Genomic DNA, 18,951 nt, shown 5'->3' with positions numbered 1-18,951 from the left:
CCTGGTAAAAGCATGTGTAAGGCCTGCTTTTACCAGCATAAAAGTTTAAAAAAGTTTAAAAAAAATGTTTCCACTCATTTATAATTTTAAAATACTTTAAAAAAAGGTAAGTTTATTTTTAGCCCCGTAAAAAACTTTAATTCTTTTTTTCAAAAAATTAAATTTTTGTTTAAAATATTTAATTTAATGTAATTTTAACACATTTTAAAAACGTGATGGTTTTTTAAAAATGTATTTAATGTTTTGATGTTTTTTTAGGGTGATCCCCATTCAAACTTTTGACGGGTCTATCTGTCAAAAGTATGACGGGAGATGCCCTTCTTTCATTGGTTTGCCTGGCCCACATGACCCCAGGATGCTTGCGAACTGCATGTGCCCCTGGGATACGTGGGCCCTGTGCATTTCGACTGTGCAGAGGCCCAGGAGCGGAAGTGGCCGGACCTCAGGAGCCCTCAGGTAAGAGTGTAGATTTTTTTCCGATAGGAGGCATCTGCACACAGGAAGCCTCCTATCGGAAATTTCAGGCCTATATATCATTAAATGTGACCATGAAGCTGTCAGATTGCTGTAAAAACCCAAGTGGTTCACGAATGTCCTTTAGAGAAGGAAATCTGTCATTCTTACCTGTGATTCCAGTCCCACACTGACATGATTGATGCTTCACGGCCCTCTGAAGTGCCCCAGCAAGTCATACAGGCAGGTTAACTAGGGATGGGCAATAAATTGCCTGTGACACCCACAACCCGAGAATGAATCAAAATCAAAATGGGGTACCAGGTGGTGCAGTGGGTGGGACACCAGCCTGGGACCGGACTTCAAATCCAGATGAAAGTCTGTTAATTGCCTGTAAGAGTCCTGTGGGAAATGAGTTTGAGCAGCCTCAATACAGAGTGGCACATGGGCTGACAAACTAAGCTGTCTGTAATTCAGCAGCAAAGTGGCAATGTCAGACAGACAGGCCGCTGGTGTGGGAGGTGGAGAAAGTGTCGCACTGGTCCAGTCGGGGGTGGAAATGATTATGTTTGCTTCTAAGTGCAACGGTTTTCAAATGTATGTGTGTGAAGGACCCCTTGTAAACAGCAATGCACTTTTGAGCGACCTCCTGTAAATATTGACATTCTCCCGGGAACTCCCCCTCCCCCATCCTAATCTCTGCATCAAAGAGAAACAAAGGCCTTGAATTTCCTTGCTATCTTCAGCAGTTATGTTGTTATTGTTCCATTATTGCTCTAAGAGTGAGGAAACTCTCGTTTGGTGCATTACGTCACTTTTTTTTATTCGTTCCTGGGATGTGGGCATCACTGGTAAGACCAGCATTTATTGCCCATCCCTAGTTGCCCTTGAGAAGGTGGTGGTGAGCCGCCTTCTTGAACCGCTGCAGTCCGTGTGGTGAAGGTACTCCCACAGTGCTGTTAGGTAGGGAGTTCCAGGATTTTGACCCAGCGATGATGAAGGAACGGCGATATATTTCCAAGTCAGGATGGTGTGTGACTTGGAGGAGAACTTGGAGGTGGTGGTGTTCCCATGCACCTGCTGCCCTTGTCCTTCTAGGTGGAAGAGGTTGCGGGTTTGGGAGATGCTGTCGAAGAAGCCTTGGCGAGTTGCTGCAGTGCATCTTGTAGCTGCACTCATCCAGGCAAGTGGAGAGTATCCCATCACACTCCTTACTTGTGCCTTGTAGATGGTGGAAAGGCTTTGGGGAGTCAGAAGGTGAGTCACTCGCTGCAGAATACCCAGCCTCTAACCAGCTCGTGTAGCCACACTATTTATGTGGCTGGTCCAGTTATGTTTCTGGTCAATGGTGAACCCAAGATGTTGATGGTGGGGGATTCAACGGTAATCCTGTTGAATGTCAAGGTGAGGTGGCTAGACTCTCTTGTTAGAGATGGTTAGTGCCTGGGAATTGCATGGTGCGAATGTTACCTGCCACTTATCAGCCCAAGCCTGAATGTTGTCCAGGGCTTGCTGCATGCGGGCACGGTCTGCTTCATTATCTGAGGAGTTGCAATGGAACTGAACACTGCAATCATCAGCAAACATCCCGACTTCTGACTTTATGATGGAGGGAAGGTCATTGATGAAGCAGCTGATGATAGTTGGGCCTAGGACACTGCCCTGAGGAACTCCTGCAGCGATGTCCGGGGGCTGAGATGATTGACCTTCAACAACTACAAATATTTTCCTTTGTGCTAAGTAAGACTCCAGCCAGTGGAGAGTCTCCCCCTGATTCCCATTGACATCAATTTTACTGGGGCTCCTTGATACCACATTTGGTCAAATGCTGCCTTGCTGTCAAGGACAGTCACTCTCACCTCTGTAATTCAGCTCCTTTGTCCATTTTTGGACCAAGGCTGTAATGAGGTCTGGAGCTGAGTGGTCCTGGCCGAACCCAAACAGAGCATCAGTGAGCAGGGTATTGGTGAGTAAGTACTGCTTAATTGCACTGTCGATGACACCTTCCATTACTTTGCTGATGATTGAGAGTAGGCTGATGGGGCAGTATTTGCTGGATTGGATTTGTCCTGCTATTTGTGGACAGGACATATCTGGGCAATTTTCCACTTTGTCGGGTAGATTCCAGTGTTGGCTAAAAGGTATGATTCTGTGAGTTTGACTTTGTCAGGCTTTTGCATGACTAATCTGTGGGACAGCTGTCCCAATTTTGGGACAAGTCCCCAGATGTTAGCGAGGAGGTCTTTTCAGGGTTGACTGAGCTGGCTGTGCCTTTGCCGTGTCCGAACCTGGGGCTGGATTTTCATTGGGCCATGGAGGCGGGATTGGAGGCGTATGGGGGGTTAAACTTGCATAAACTGGCGGGCGGGCCCAACCCCGCCTCCATCCCGCCTCCAAGCAATTTTAAGTAATTCGTGTCTAGTAGTCCCGTCTCCGTCCTGCCTCCAAGAGGCGGGATAGGCTGTTAAGGCCCTTAGCAAGCACTAAATTGGCTCTATAATGTGATTTTGATATGCCTTTGCGATTTTAACCCATTTCCCACGTGAAACACGCCTGTTCTGAAACACGACGGTGAAACCTGATGGGAGCACAATTGAATTGCTGACTCTCAGCTGCAGGTCAACCATTAAATAGTAGATTTGATCAGCCATCATTTGCAGGTGGCAGGGCTTTGCTGTCTCAGGTCTGGGGTAACTTTTAGAAGGCATAACCACTGCTGTGGAAGTTTGGAGCCTGACACCCATCTCCAGTGTGACTTCCTGGGAAACCCCTCTCCCCACTTTGACTGAGCGCTTCCTCAACTGAGGCATATACCAGAAGCATGGGAGCCATTTATTTCCTTCCCTTCTGGGCATTAGATGAGGAAGAAGACCAGCTGCGGCACCAGCAGAACCAGGAACAACAACAGCACCAACAGCAGCAGCACCAGCAGGAGCGCCAAGCTGCTGCTCACACACCTGAAGATGCACAGGCCAGAAGGGGCCAGCGCCTGGAAGCCCATCGGCGCAGGAGATACCCCCCAAACAGGGTCTACAGACACAGGGTTAGCTACCTCAACATGTCTGAGCAGCAGTGCCAAAGGTGGCTCCGACTTTCGCGAGAGGTAGTGGGTGACATCTGCGCAATGCTGCAACAAGACCTGCAGCCCAGAGGACCAGATGGACACCCTTTACCAGTGGCCATCAAAGTCACCACCACACTTAACTTTATTGCCTCAGGCTCCTTCCAGGGATCAGCAGCAGACATCAGCGGTATCTCCCAGGCGGCCGCACACAAATGCATTACGCACGTAACCGATGCCCTCTTTGCCATCGCGCACAATCACATCCATTTCACCAAGGATCAAGCAAGTGTCACGGCGCGTGCAGTTGGATATGCTAACCTGGCAGGCTTTCCAAGGGTGCAGGGCATCGTTGACTGCACACATGTGGCCCTTAAGGCACCCCATCGCAATCCAGGTATTTTTGTCAACCGCAAGGGTTTCCACTCCCTCAACGTTCAGCTGGTGTGTGACCACAGGAAGGAAGTTTGCACATTTGTGACAAAAAAAATTGGCAGTTGCCATGACTCCTTCATACTGAGCCAGTCTAGTGTGCCTCCGCCATTCAGTCCACCAGACCAACTTAACGGATGTCTACTTGGAGACAAGGGCTATCCCCTGAGGACGTGGCTAATGACGCCATTGAGGAGGCCATCCAACGAAGCTGAGGAGAGCTACAACTCCAGCCACATGTCCACCAGAACCATAATCGAGCAAACCCTCAGTTTGCTGAAGATGCGCTTCAGATGCCTGGATAGATCAGGTGGAGCCCTACAGTACTCAGCAGCCAGGGTCTCCAGAATCGTCATGGTTTGCTGTGCACTTCACAACATGGCACAGCTTCGTGGCTTGCAGATTCCTGAGGACCGAGTGGCTCCTCACATATCCTCCTCAGATGAGGAGGAGGAGGAGAGCGAAAACGAACATCTTGCAGAGGCCCATCAACCAGCGGCAGCAGTACGCGAGAACGGGGTGCAAGGAACGCACTCATCTTGGCCAGATTTGCTTAGCCTAGCCACTCAAGCACTTTTGCCTCGCAGCTTCTTACCTGATCATTGACAATGGCCAAGAACCAGCTGATTCCTAGCAATTTGACCACGATATGGACAATTGCAAGTTATCCTAAGCCCTCAATGTGGAAGTCCCATTCGCGAACTGACACACGCCACAACTACAGCAGTAGCCATCAGATTTTTTATTTACATTATTCATCTGATGGCTTTTCCACATAAAACAGCATATTTCACCCAAGTGACTACCCTTGTGACTATTTGTGCAGTATCTTTCCCTTACGCGTGCTCCTACGTGGTGCTTCCCCTGTGGCTTCAGCAGATGTGGAGGCCCCTTGCTCACTTTCCTGCTGCTCCTGTCTCGACACCTTTGGTGGGCGTCCTCTGGGATGGCAAACCTGTGAGGGCTCATCAACAGTCTGCTGCTGCTGCGGCTGTGCAGGGGTTGAGACGCCAATCTCAGTTGGGTGTGGACTCTGGTGGGGCTCTGACCGAGGGCTCTGCAGTGGCATGGAAGTGTGAGCGCTTGGAGAGGAGCCCCCACTTCCTTGATGTCTGCCACCAACTTCCCTCTCATGGGTCAGGTCCCCCTCAGCGCTTGCAAGTGGCTTGAGAGCACCTTGCTGCACATCAGAGGGGCCATGGGGACCCATATCTGCACTGGCAGTCCTACCCAGAAGGACTTCCATGAAGGTCTGGTTTCTCTGTTCAATAGATGACCATCGCTCATCCAGAGATGTCATTCTATTCTGAACACTCACCATGTTTTCCGCACTCTGGCGACTTATCACCTCCATGGAGGTTGCCATCCTTTCCATGGTGATGCGTTCATGCGCCAATGACCCCACAAAGGCTCTGCTCATGTTCGCTATGGACTCCTCCATTTGCTCCACACTTACAGCGACCCTGGAGACAAAATCTGCCAGAGACTCCTGCATCTGTTCCTGGAGTTCCAGCACCGCTGATCCTGTGGATGGACCCAGAACAGAGGGTTGACATGCAGCCGAGCTGAGCTGGCAGAGTCCTGCTCCCTCCGAATAGGATTCTTCACTGCTTTCCCTGTCTCCACAATCTGCTGATGTTCACTTGTGAGCTGTGAAACACCAGGTGACAACACTACTCTATGTCCCGAAGGTCCCACTGAGGTGTGAGTGTCTGCGCTGGTGCTGGGTGCGCTGAATTCTGCTGACGCTGTGCCCTCAGAGGTTGCAGCTTCCTCTGAGGAGTCTTGATGTTCAGGCTCTTCCTCCTGGCTAGTGGGGACGGGTGCTTGCGATGGTCCTGTGGGGGAGTAAAAGAAAGAGTCAGAGATGTGATGCCAAGGTTACATGCACATTGCATATTGCAGATGATCATTAGTCCATCTGTTAGAGCTTCAGAATCATTATCAGTGACTCATGCAATGTCAATGAGAGAGATGGAAAACTATTCTGTCACCAGCTTGCTGTGATGCACCCCTCTGTCCGTCCCCCACTTGCGCATCTTCCTCCAGTCCTATGATCTCCAGGACCGCCTCCTCCCAGGGGGTGAGGTGGGCTGGTGAGGGTGGCCCTCCTCCTGTCCTCGCTCTTTCTTGCTTATAAGAACATAAGAACATAAGAAATAGGAGCAGGAGTAGGCCAATCGGCCCCTCGAGCCTGCTCCGCCATTCAATAAGATCATGGCTGATCTGATCCTAACCGCCAATCTACTATCACAGAACCATCTCCTGAATCTAACAGAATTAGACACACGAAATAGGAGCAGGATCAGGCTACACGGCCCCTGGGCCCGCTCCGCTACCCACAGGGCCATGACCGATCCGAACCTAGACTCATGTCCAAATTCCTGCCCGCTCCCCATAACCCTTTATTCCCTTTACTTCTAGGAAACTGTCTATTTCTGTTTTAAATTTATGTAATGATGTAGCTTCTACAGCTTTTTGGGGCAGCATATTCCATGGACCTACCACCCTCTGAGTGAAGTAGTTCCTCCTCATCTCAGTTTTGAAAGAGCAGCCCCTTATTCTAAGACTATGCCCCCTAGTTCTAGTTTCACCCATCATCGGGAACATCCTCCCCGCATCCACCCGATCCAACCCCTTCACAATCTTATATGTTTCAATAAGATCGCCTCTCATTCTTCTGAACTCCAATGAGTAGAGTCCCAATCTACTCAACCTCTCCTCATATGTCCATCCCCTCATCCCCGGGATTAACCGAGTGAACCTTCTTTGTACTGACTCGAGAGCAAGTATGTCTTTTCTTAAGTATGGACACCAAAACTGTATGCACTATTCCAGGTGCGGTCTCACCAATACCTTGTACAACTGAAGCAATACCTCCCTATTTTTATATTCTATCCCCCTAGCAATGAAAGCCAACATTCCATTGGCCTTCTTAATCACTTGCTGCACCTGCATACTAACCTTTTGAGTTTCGTGCACCAGGACCCCCAGATCCCTTTGTACTTCAGTACTTTCCAGTTTCTTGCCATTAAGATAATAACTTGCTCTACGATTTTTCCTGCCAAAGTGCCTAACCTCACACTTTCCAGTATTGTATTCCATCTGCCAAATCTTTGCCCACTTACTTAGCCTGTCAATGTCCCCTTGCAGGTTTTTTATGTCCTCCTCACTCACTACTTTCCCTCCCATCTTAGTATCATCTGCAAACTTCGATATGATACACTCGGTCCCCTCCTCCAAATCGTTAATATAGATTGTACAGAGTTGGGGACCCAGCACTGACCCCTGTGGAACACCACTAGTTACTGATTGCCAGTCCGAGAATGAACCATTTATCCCAACTCTCTGCCTTCTGTTAGATAGCCAATCCTCTATCCATGCCAGAATATTACCCCCAATCCCGTGATTTTTGATCTTAAGCAATAATCTTTTGTGTGGCACCTTGTCAAATGCCTTTTGGACGTCTAAATACACTACGTCCACTGGTTCCCCTTTATCCACCCTATATGTTACTTCCTCAAAGAACTCCAGCAAATTTGTCAAACATGACTTCCCCTTCATAAAACCATGCTGACTTTGTCCTATTAAATTATGATTATCCAAATGCCCTGTTACTGTCTCCTTAATAATGGACCCCAATATTTTACCTACCACAGATGTTAGGCTAACTGGTCTATAGTTTCCAGCCTTCTGTCTACTGCCCTTTTTAAATATTGTGAGCTTTCTTTTCCTGCAATGAGGGAGACAAGTGGAGGTTGAGCGAGAATGAAGGAGTGAGTGTAGAGAATCCATAGCATAGATACTTCGAAGAAGACAAAGATGGAGTGAGGTGGCTTGACCAAGGGCCCTCCCTGTGTGTTGTCAGTTGTTTTCATAGCATCACAGTGATAGGGAGTGTGAGGGCTGCATAGTCGAATAGTTAGGTGAATGTGACCATAGAGAGAAAGGGAATGGGTAAGGGTGCATGGATGTCAGTGTCAAATGGGATGTGGAGGAAGAGATTACTAAAGCTGAGTACTGGTGAGGAGAGGCAATGGAGATCAGATTGAGGGTGATGGGAAATTCATACTCATTTTTCCAGTGCGCTGGACGTCGTGAAATCTCTTCCTGCACTGTATCCAGGTTCTGCGGGTTACCGATAAGGAGTTGACCTCCTCTGCCACTTGCAGCCGCACAGCCTTGGTCTGCTGGAGAGGCTTCTTCCTCCCGAAGAAGGGAAGAGCACCTCCTTATGAGCTCTTGCTCCCTCCACTAAAGCCTGCAGGGCAACATCTTGGAGCAGCCCTAGGTCTTTCACTGGCCATTATGACTCCAGGTCCCTGTAGCAGCAAAGGCCAAAAGGGTGGCAGTCTGCAGAAGAAGCAAGGCTTGTTGCAGACCTTAAATGCAGCAGCAATGTTGATGTCATCGGAGGCGACTTTCAGACTGGAAAAACTCATAGAAACATAGAAGATAGGAGCAGGAGTAGGCCATTCGGCCCCTCGAGCCTGCTCCACCATTCGATGAGATCATGGCTGATCATCCAAACTCAGTACCCCGTACCTGCCTTCTCCCCATATCCCTTGATACCTTTAGCTCTAAGAAATATATCTAACTCCTTCTTGAATATATTTAAAGACTTGGCCTCAACCGCCTTCTGTGGCAGAGAATTCCACAGGTTCACCACTCTCTGGGTGAAGAAATTCTTCCTCATCTCTGTCCTAAATGGCTTACCCCTTATCCTTAGACTATTACCCCTGGTTCTGGCCTCTCCAACCATCGGGAACATTCTACCTGCATCTAGTTTGTCCAGACCTGTCAGAAATTTATAAGTTTCGATGTGATCCCCTCTCATTCTTCTAAACTCCAGCGAGTATAATCCCAATCGACCCAATCTCTCCTCATACGTCATTCCTGCCATACCAGGGATCAGCCTTGTGAATCTTCGCTGAACTCCTTCCATGGCAAGAACATCCTTCCTCAGATAAGGCGAACAAAACTGCACACAGTACTCAAGGTGTGGTCTCACGCTGGAACTCAATTGCCCAATTAAGTTAAATTTGCATCAATCTCCCACATCGAATTAGATTCGTGTGGATAACACGAAATGTGGATTACACGACTCCAACCCGCCCCTGAATTAAAATCCAGCCCCTGATGTCTAGGTCAATGCCAGGTGGTCTGTCCGGTTTTATTCTTATTGTTTTTCCTAGAAGTTTAATACAACTGAGAGGCTTGCTAGGCCACTTCAGAGGGAAGTTAAGGGTCAATCACATTGCTGTGGGTCTGGAGTCACATGTAGGCCAGACCAGGTAAGGACGGCAGATTTCCTTCCCTGAAGGACATTAGTGAATCAGATGGGTTTTTATGACAATCTGTTAGTTTCATGGTCACCATTGCTGATACAGATATAGTGCTGTTAGTGTTAGGTGTCAGCTGTGACTCAATGGGTAGCACTCTTGTCATGGAGTCAGAAGGTCATGGGTTCAAGCCCCACTCCAGTGACTTGAGCACATAATCTAGGCAGATATTCAGTGTAGTATTGAGCGAGTTCTACACTGTTGGCGGTGCCGTCTTTTGGGTGAAATGTTAAACGTCTGCCCTTTCTAGTGGATGTAAAAGAGCAGGTGAGTTCTCCCTGGTGTCCTGGCCAATATCTATTCATCAATCAACATCATTCAAACAGATGATCTGGTCATTATCACATTGTTGTTTGTGGGATCTTGCTGTGTGTAAATTGGCTGCCACGTTTCCTACATTACAATAGTGACTACACTTCAAAAGTACTTTATAAAGCACTTTGGGCCATCCTGAATCATGAAAGGTGCTATATCAATGCAAGTTCTTTCTTGAACTTCCTATTGGCCTTGCTCATTGTTGCTGTGCAATGGTTGGACATGTGTAACATCACGTCTTTTCCCTTTCTATTTAGCCGCCAGTTTCCTAGTCTTCCTGCAACTATGGCGATCCTCTACCCAAGTCCCATTTTCATAGCAAGCAAAGTGTGAGGTCGGTCCAAATCTCCCAAACTCTTCAGTCCCACCTAACTCGGGTGATTTGGGGAGTCGCTGCCCCTGGTTTATATTGGTCTAACCTGCCCAGAGTGCAGCAGTGGGGTAAAAGCAGGAAACTCTCGGGCACAGTGCCACCAGGTGAGTGTGAATGAGGCCCATGGGGCATCGAAGCTGCCAAAAACATCGAGGAGGCTCGTGTCTAAAAGAAAAAAAAGGAAGACTTGCATTTATATAGCGCACGCTGGAATGCTGTGGGCGGAGTCTCAGGGACACTGTGGGTGGAGTCTTGTGGATACTGTGGGCGGAGTCTCTGGGACACTGTGGGCGGAGTCGCAGCGACACTATAGGCGGAGTCTCGGGGACTGTGGACGGAGTCTTGAGGACACTGGGCGGAGTCTCGGTGACTGTGGGCGGAGTCTCGGGGACAGTGGGCGGAATCTTGGGGACACTGTGGGTGGAGTCTCTGGGACACTGTGGGCGGAGCCACGGGGACACTGTGAGTGGACTCTCTGGGACACTGTGGGCAGAGTCTTGGGGACACTGGGCAGAGTTATGGAGACACTGTGGGCGGAGTCTCATGGGCACTGTGGGCGGAGTCTCGGGGACACTATAGGGCAGAGACTTGGGGACACTGGGTGGAGTCTCTGGGACACTGCGGGCTGAGTCATGAGGACACTGTGGGCGGAGTCTCGGGTCACTATGGGCGGAGTCTTGGGGACACTGTGGGCAGAGTCTCACGGGCACTGTGGTCAGAGTCTCAGGGATACTGTGGGCAGAGTCTCTGGGACACTGAGGGCGGAATCTCAGGGACACTGTGGGCGGAGTCTCAGGGACACGGTGGGCAGAGTCTCAGGGACACGGTGGGCAGAGACTCAGGGTCACGGTGGGCAGAGTCTCAGGGACACAGTGGGCAGAGTCTCAGGGACACTGTGGGCAGAGTCTCAGGGACACTGTGGACGGAATCTGGGGGACACTGTGGGCGGGGTCTCCGGGACACTGTGGGCGGAGTCTTGGGGACACTGTGGGCGGAGTCTCAGGGACACTAGGTGGAATCTTGGGGACACTGTGGGCGGAGTCTCGGGGGCACTGTGGGCGGAGTCTCGGGGGCACTGTGGGCGGAGTCTCGGGGGCACTGTGGGCGGAGTCTCGGGGACACTGGGTGGAGTCTTGGGGACACTGTGGGCGGCGTCTCGGGAACACTGTGGGTGGAGTCTTGGGGACACTGTGGGTGGAGTCTCACGGACGCTGTGGGCGGTGTCTCGGGGACACTGGGTGGAGTCTCGGGGACACTGGGTGGAGTCTCGGGGACACTGGGTGGAGTCTTGGGGACACTGTGGGCAGAGTCTTGGGGACACTGTGGGTGGAGTCTCGGGGACACTGTGGGCAGAGTCTTGGGGACACTGTGGGCGGAGTCTTGGGGACACTGTGGGTGGAGTCTCGGGGACACTGGGTGGAGTCTTGGGGACACTGTGGGCAGAGTCTTGGGGACACTGTGGGCAGAGTCTTGGGGACACTGTGGGCGGAGTCTTGGGGACACTGTGGGCGGAGTCTTGGGGACACTGTGGGCGGAGTCTTGGGGACACTGTGGGCGGAGTCTTGGGGACACTGTGGGTGGAGTCTCACGGACACTGTGGGCGGAGTCTTGGGGACACTGTGGGTGGAGTCTCACGGACGCTGTGGGCGGTGTCTCGGGGACACTGAGCGGAGTCTTGGGGACACTGTGGGCGGAGTCTTGGGGACACTGTGGGCGGAGTCTTGGGGACACTGTGAGCGGAGTCTTGGGGACACTGTGGGCGGAGTCTTGGGGACACTGTGAGCGGAGTCTTGGGGACACTGTGGGCGGAGTCTTGGGGTCACTGTGGGCGGAGTCTTGGGGACCCTGTGGGCGGAGTCTTGGGGACACTGTGAGCGGAGTCTTGGGGACACTGTGGGCGGAGTCTTGGGGACACTGTGAGCGGAGTCTTGGGGACACTGTGGGCGGAGTCTTGGGGACACTGTGAGCGGAATCTTGGGGACACTGTGAGCGGAGTCTTGGGGACACTGTGGGCGGAGTCTTGGGGACACTGTGGGCGGAGTCTTGGGGACACTGTGGGCGGAGTCTCAGGGACACTGTGGGCGGAGTCTTGGGGACACTGTGGGCGGAGTCTCAGGGACACTGTGGGTGGAGTCTTGGGGACACTGTGGGCGGAGTCTCGGGGACACTGGGTGGAGTCTTGGGGACACTGTGGGCGGAGTCTTGGGGACACTGTGGGTGGAGTCTTGGGGACACTGTGGGCGGAGTCTCAGGGACACAGAGCGGAGTCTTGGGGACACTGTGGGCGGAGTCTCAGGGACACAGAGCGGAGTCTTGGGGACACTGTGGGCGGAGTCTCGGGGACACTGAGCGGAGTCTTGGGGACACTGTGGGCGGAGTCTCGGGGACACTGAGCGGAGTCTTGGGGACGCTGTGGGCGGAGTCTTGGGGACACTGTGGGCGGAGTCTCGGGGACACTGAGCGGAGTCTTGGGGACACTGTGGGTGGAGTCTCGGGGACACTGGGTGGAGTCTCAGGGACACTGAGCGGAGTCTTGGGGACACTGTGAGCGGAGTCTCAGGGACACTGAGCGGAGTCTTGGGGACACTGTGAGCGGAGTCTCGGGGACACTGGGTGGAGTCTTGGGGACACTGTGGGCGGAGTCTCAGGGACACTGTGGGTGGAGTCTTGGGGACACTGTGGGCGGAGTCTCAGGGACACTGTGGGTGGAGTCTTGGGGACACTGTGGGCGGAGTCTCAGGGACACTGTGGGTGGAGTCTTGGGGACACTGTGGGCGGAGTCTCAGAGACACTGTGGGTGGAGTCTTGGGGACACTGTGGGTGGAGTCTTGGGGAAACTGTGGGCGGAGTCTTGGGGACACTGTGGGCGGAGTCTCAGGGACACTGTGGGTGGAGTCTTGGGGACACTGTGGGCGGAGTCTCAGGTACACTGAGCGGAGTCTTGGGGACACTGTGGGCAGAGTCTCAGGGACACTGTGGGTGGAGTCTTGGGGAAACTGTGGGCGGAGTCTTGGGGACACTGTGGGCGGAGTCTTGGGGACACTGTGGGCGGAGTCTTGGGGACACTGTGGGCGGAGTCTTGGGGACACTGTGGGCGGAGTCTTGGGGACACTGTGGGCGGAGTCTCAGGGACACTGAGCGGAGTCTTGGGGACACTGTGGGTGGAGTCTTGGGGACACTGTGGGCGGAGTCTTGGGGACACTGTGGGCGGAGTCTCGGGGACACTGTGGGCGGAGTCTCAGGGACACTGAGCGGAGTCTTGGGGACACTGTGGGCGGAGTCTTGGGGACACTGTGGGCGGAGTCTTGGGGACACTGTGGGCGGAGTCTCGGGGACACTGTGGGCGGAGTCTCAGGGACACTGAGCGGAGTCTTGGGGACACTGGGCGGAGTCTTGGGGACACTGTGGGCGGAGTCTTGGGGACACTGTGGGCGGAGTCTTGGGGACACTGGGTGGAGTCTTGGGGACACTGTGGGCGGAGTCTTGGGGACACTGTGGGCGGAGTCTTGGGGACACTGTGGGCGGAGTCTTGGTGACACTGTGGGCGGAGTCTTGGGGACACTGTGGGCGGAGTCTTGGGGACACTGTGGGCGGAGTCTTGGGGACACTGTGGGCGGAGTATTGGGGACACTGTGGGCAGAGTCTCAGTACATGATGCTCCATATGTCAGAGAACATTCCAAAAACATACCCTTATATTTCTTTTAATTTACAAATAGTCACTCATTAAAATAACCTCACGTTCCCCCGGCAGCTTCTCTGAAGTTCTGTGTAATTCTATCAGCTATTTTTCTGACATAAATTAAATGGCAGGTTGGTGAGGTGAATGCACTTCAGTTTGAGTTTGACAGTTACCTGATCTGCAGGTTTGACACTATTACACACCAGTGTGTTAAGCAGTGGAAGCCAGCAGAGGCAGGATTGGCCTCCAGTCTCTCAGAAACAACAGCTTCATTTTTCTCTTTACCAAGGGAGTGGTGAGAATGTGGAACTCGCTGCCACGGGGAGTGGTTGAAGCAGAGAGCTTTGACGCATTTAAGGGGAGGTTTGATACATACTCAGGTTTTATTCATTCTCAGGATATGGCTGTCGCTGGCAGTGTGGTATTTATTGCCCATCTCTAGTTGCCCTTGAGAAGGTGGTGGTGAGCCTTCTTCTTGAACCGCTGCAGTCCGTGTGGTGAAGCTGCTCCCACAGGGCTGTTAGGTAGAGAGTGCCAGGATTTTGACCCAGTGATGATGAAGGAACGGCAATATATTTCCAAGTCAGCTGTGTGACTTGGAGAACTTGGAGGCAGTGTTCTCATACACCTGCTGCCCTTGTCCTTCTAGGTGGAAGAGGCCGCAGGTTTGGGAGGTGCTGCCGAAGAAGCCTTGGCGAGTTGCTGCAGTGCATCTTGTAGATGGTACACACTGCAGCCATGGTACGCCAGTGGTGGAGGGAGTGAATGTTTAAGGTGGTGGATGGGCTGCCGATCAAATGGACAGCTTTGTTCTGGATGGTGTTGAGCTTCTTGAGTGTTGTTGGAGCTGCACTCATCCAGGCAAGTGGAGAGTATTCCATCACACTCCTGACTTGTGCCTTGTAGATGGTGGAAAGGCTTTGGGGAGTCAGGAGGTGAGCCACTTGCTACAGAATACCCAGCCTCTGACCTGCTCTTGTATCCACAGTATTTATGTGGCTGGTCCAGTTGAGTTTCTGGTCAAAGGTAACCCCCAGGATGTTGATGGTGGGGGATTTGGTGATGGTAATGCCATTGAATGTCAAGTGGAGGTGATTAGACATTCTCTTGTTTGAGATGGTTATTGCCTGGCACTTGTGTGGCACGAATGTTACTTGCCACTTATCAGCCCACTGTGCAATCGTCAGTGAACAGCCTGGAACTTTAACAGCATTTAATCCAGGCCAGCAATGGGACTTCATTAAAGGCAAAGGAAAATCTCTAAACACCACTTTACCAAGTAGAAAAGTCAAAACACTTGTCACTGATTGAGATTTTAACCAAACAGAACGTCACTTTTGGACAAAATTGAAGTGGAGTGGCATGAAGTTGAAAAACATAATATATACATTGGAATCAAACCGATCCTGAACTGTTGTGGGTTCCAGGTATAAATGGCAGTGAAGGGGTAAGTGGAGACCAGCTGAGACTGTGTTCGGGTCAAGTGACTGCGATGGTGCATTTGATGAATATACTTGCTGCACCGCAGGGTCATTCATCATGTGTGGAGCTGTGACAGAGTTATATTTAAAATATTTACTTCAAGCTCTGCGCTGAAGTTCAGCCTCATAAATCAGCTTCACTGCCGACGAGCTGGAAGGTAATGCTGCACGTGGAACCTCTGATAATTTGGTGAGCCCAGGGTTTAACCTGTATTTCCACCCCTGTCACAAGCTCTCACCTCACCTCCTAGCCTTCGGAAAGCTGTAGAAGAAACACTCTCATCAGATTGTGCCTGAGGCTATAAATCATGGAACGGATTCACCAACGCTATCGGACAAGTAGGAGCAAAGGCAGTCCAGCAGCTTACACTATTTAATACAGAATTTGCACGTCACGATCCCTCCTTGGAGATAAATAACAGAAGTCACCACACTTTGCTAACCCATCTGCAAGTAAACCTGAGTCTGGTCCGTGACCTAAATCTGGAGTTTCGCTGGACCAACACCATCTCCAACCCTTACTTTCATTGCTTCAGAGGACCTGGTCAACTTTGAGCAAAGTGCCCTAAGTTATTCTTAGACAGAAAGAAAAATCTTACATTTCTACAGCACCTTTCATGACCGCAGGACGTCCTATAGCACTTCACAGCCAATGAGGTACTTTAGAAGTGTAGTCACTGTTGTAATGTAGGAAACGCAGCAACCAATTTGTGACAGCATCTCCCAGAAACAGCAATGTGATAATGACCAGGTAATCTGTTTTGTTGGTTGAGGGATAAATATTGGCCAGGACACCGGGGAGAACTCCCCTGCTCTTCTTCAAATAATGCAGTTGGCTCTTTTACGTCCATCTGAGAGGGCCTTGGTTTAACATCTCATCCAAAAGACGGCACCTCCGACAGTGCAGCACGCCCTCAGTACTGCACTGGAGTGTAAGTCTGGATTTTGTGCTCAAGTCTCTTGGAGTGGGGACCTGAACCCACAACCTTCTGACTCAGAGGTGAGAGCACTACCCTCTGAGCCACGGCTGACACTATAGCCTCAGGTGCCTAATCCTGGCCACGAATAGTTGCCCTTCTCTGCACCCTCCCCAATGCCTGGACATCTTTGTCAGTAATACGGTGCCCAGCATTGTATCCTGTGCTCCAGTTGGGATTGAACCAGTGTTCTGTTTTCTATTCCTCTGGCTATACAGCCCAAGTTCTTATTTGATCTCTTTACTGTAGCCACACACGGCCTCTGATGGCTCCCTCTACTCTGCCACTGTTTATTATCTTTTTACAATCTCACTGGTCCACATTAAACCACATCTGCCTCTCATCAGCCCAGATCCTCAGTCGATCCAGGTCCTTCTGTATTCGATCAGCCTGTTCCCAGTTCTTTCCAGTCTCTCCTGATTTGGTATCATCTGCAAACTTGGAGATTTTTGTTTCTGTCCCAACTTCCAAGTCAGTTATGGACGTTGTAAAAAGCAGCAGTACCAGCACTGATCCCTGAGCCACTCCACTAGTTCACCTCCAAGTCACAGACATCCTGACTTGGAAATATATTGTCGATCCTTCATCGTCGCTGGGTCAACATCCTGGAACTCCCTCCCTAACAGCACTGTGGGAGTACCTTCACCACACGGACTGCAGCAGTTCAAGGCGGCAGCTCACCACCACCTTCTCAAGGGCAACAAGGGATGGGCAATAATGCTGGCCTTGCCAGCAACGCCCACATTCCAAGAACAATAAAAACCTTCTTCCTTGCTGATTGAGCTCCACACTGAACCATCCTGCTCGGCCAAGATACGATCCGCTTTAGAAGAGCTCCAATAACAGTCTGCCTCGCAACCTGTTGGACCAATCTCTCACGTGGCACTCCATTAAAGTCATTGTTACATTTAATTCATGCCTAATTACTATAATGGATGTTAACACCAAACCTTCAGTAACACCCAACAATGTGGGCTGGTTGCCAATCTAACCAGAACTAAAAGCTCAGAAGTCTACTGACTCCACACATGTCATTTTCTCAAGATAGGGTTTCTCTCCTTTATGTGTTGACCGCGTTGGCTCATCCTCTGCATTAACCATCCGTTACGATTCCAATTTCCTTGTCAATGTTGTACTCTTACCAAGTGTGGTTCTGGCAGGAGTCGAATCTCTCTTGATCCAAAATGACACCCACGATAGGACAACAGTAAGTATACACGGGATGTAGGTCTGTATAGCAAAATATCCCATTCTTCTGCTTAAATCGAAGAAAACGGTCATGACTGTGTACTCTCCTGTTTAAAAAACATGAAAAATAGAGGATCAATTGAAACACAGACTTATTCTTGTCTCTGCATTAAAATTACCAGAACAAACATCCCACATTATTTCAGTTATCACTTGTACCCATTATCTATGCAATTATGATAATGTAATGAGCGTGGATTTTCAGTTCAAAAAATATTTAGGTTATATATAAGTAGAAGTTCAAATTGATCCAGATTGCTGACCTTCTCCTTCTATCCTCTCCGTGTTGTAATCAAATCACATCACATCAAACCCATTCTTTCCTAGGACCTCAGCTCTATGGAGCTCATCCCCTCCCTCAGTCTCCCTGTCCTCCTACAATCCACAGGCTTCTAAACCCCAAGCCTGGTGTCACTTACGCATTTTCCTGATTTACCTTCCCTTCACCTATCATAGTGTTGGTGTCCTGTATTGTGAGTCTTGCTTGGTGTCCTCTCAATTAAACATTTTATTTTCAAACTTTCACTATTCCTAGATGAGCCTAGAATCCACAGCAAAGCTGGCCATTCAAAACCACACTACAGTCGCACTGAAAAGGAAAGGGGGAATCATTGAAAGTTGCAAATCTGAAAATCCAATATTGGCCCCAACCTAAAATGGGGCCCAGTTTTTAACGGCTGAAAATTGGTGTCAGTTCAAAACACACCTGAGTACAGAGATCCTGACACGTGTACAGTTACCTGAATACAGAGAACATGAGAGGTGTAGTGACCTGAAAAAAGAGAACCTGACATAGTGACCTGAATACAGGGAACCTGACAGGTGTAGTGACCTGTATACTGAGAACCTGATAGGTTCATTGACCGAGTACAGAAAACTGGACAGTTGAGATATACACAGACACAGTCATTGTTATTTTTACTTTTCTTTCTCTGACTAACTCAGTTTGACGGTTCCGTATTAATTCGCTGATTTGAAAAAGACACTCTGATAAATAGATGATGTAACAATGAATTTAAATAACTGTTCAATTCAAAAGGAATTTCAATCAAACACAAATTGAACAAATCACAAGAGATGTTTGTATTTGAATTGAATGACTTGTTAATTGTTGTAATAAATGTATTAAGTTGCACACACAATCTTTGAAGTTAGTTTTTATTCCCTTATTTACAGTGATAAAATTAAAAAATCACGACAGAGTAAAGACAAAGAACTTGCATTTATATAGCGCCTTTCACAACCTCAAGACGTCCCAGAGCACTTTACAGCCAATTAAGTGCTTTTGAAGTGGAGTCACTGTTGTAATGTAGGAAACACGACAGCCAATTTGCACACAGCAAGCTCCTACAAACAGCAATGTGATAATGACCGGATAATCTGTGATAGTGGTGTTGTTTGTGGATAAATATTTGCCAGGACACCAGGGATAACTCCCCTTCTCTTCCTTGAACAGTGCCATGGGATCTTTTACACCCACCTGAGAGGCCAGGTATGGCTTCGGTTTAGCATCGCATCCGAAAGACGGCACCTCCAACAGTGCAGCACTCCTTGATGGAGAAGCGACATAACAGAGCTACTTCAAAAC

General features: G+C 50.0%; 1 protein-coding gene across 1 annotated transcript in view; it reads right to left on the bottom strand.

Annotated features, from left to right (window-relative positions):
• Positions 1-18,951, bottom strand: part of LOC147124880 (gamma-aminobutyric acid receptor subunit gamma-4-like) — a 782,579-nt gene that overhangs the window by 20,858 nt on the left and 742,770 nt on the right. The window contains exon 7 of the mRNA XM_085994155.1: positions 17,258-17,410. Within this exon, the coding sequence (XP_085850281.1) occupies positions 17,258-17,410 (153 nt within the window). The remainder of the gene's footprint in view (positions 1-17,257; positions 17,411-18,951) is intronic.

Source organism: Somniosus microcephalus, chromosome 1 (assembly GCF_052327205.1).
Source record: "Somniosus microcephalus isolate GS21.2 chromosome 1, FLI_Smic_1.0, whole genome shotgun sequence".
Lineage (NCBI taxonomy): Eukaryota > Metazoa > Chordata > Chondrichthyes > Squaliformes > Somniosidae > Somniosus > Somniosus microcephalus.
Note: the sequence above shows the minus strand (reverse complement) of the source record. Positions and strands in the feature narration are given on the sequence as shown.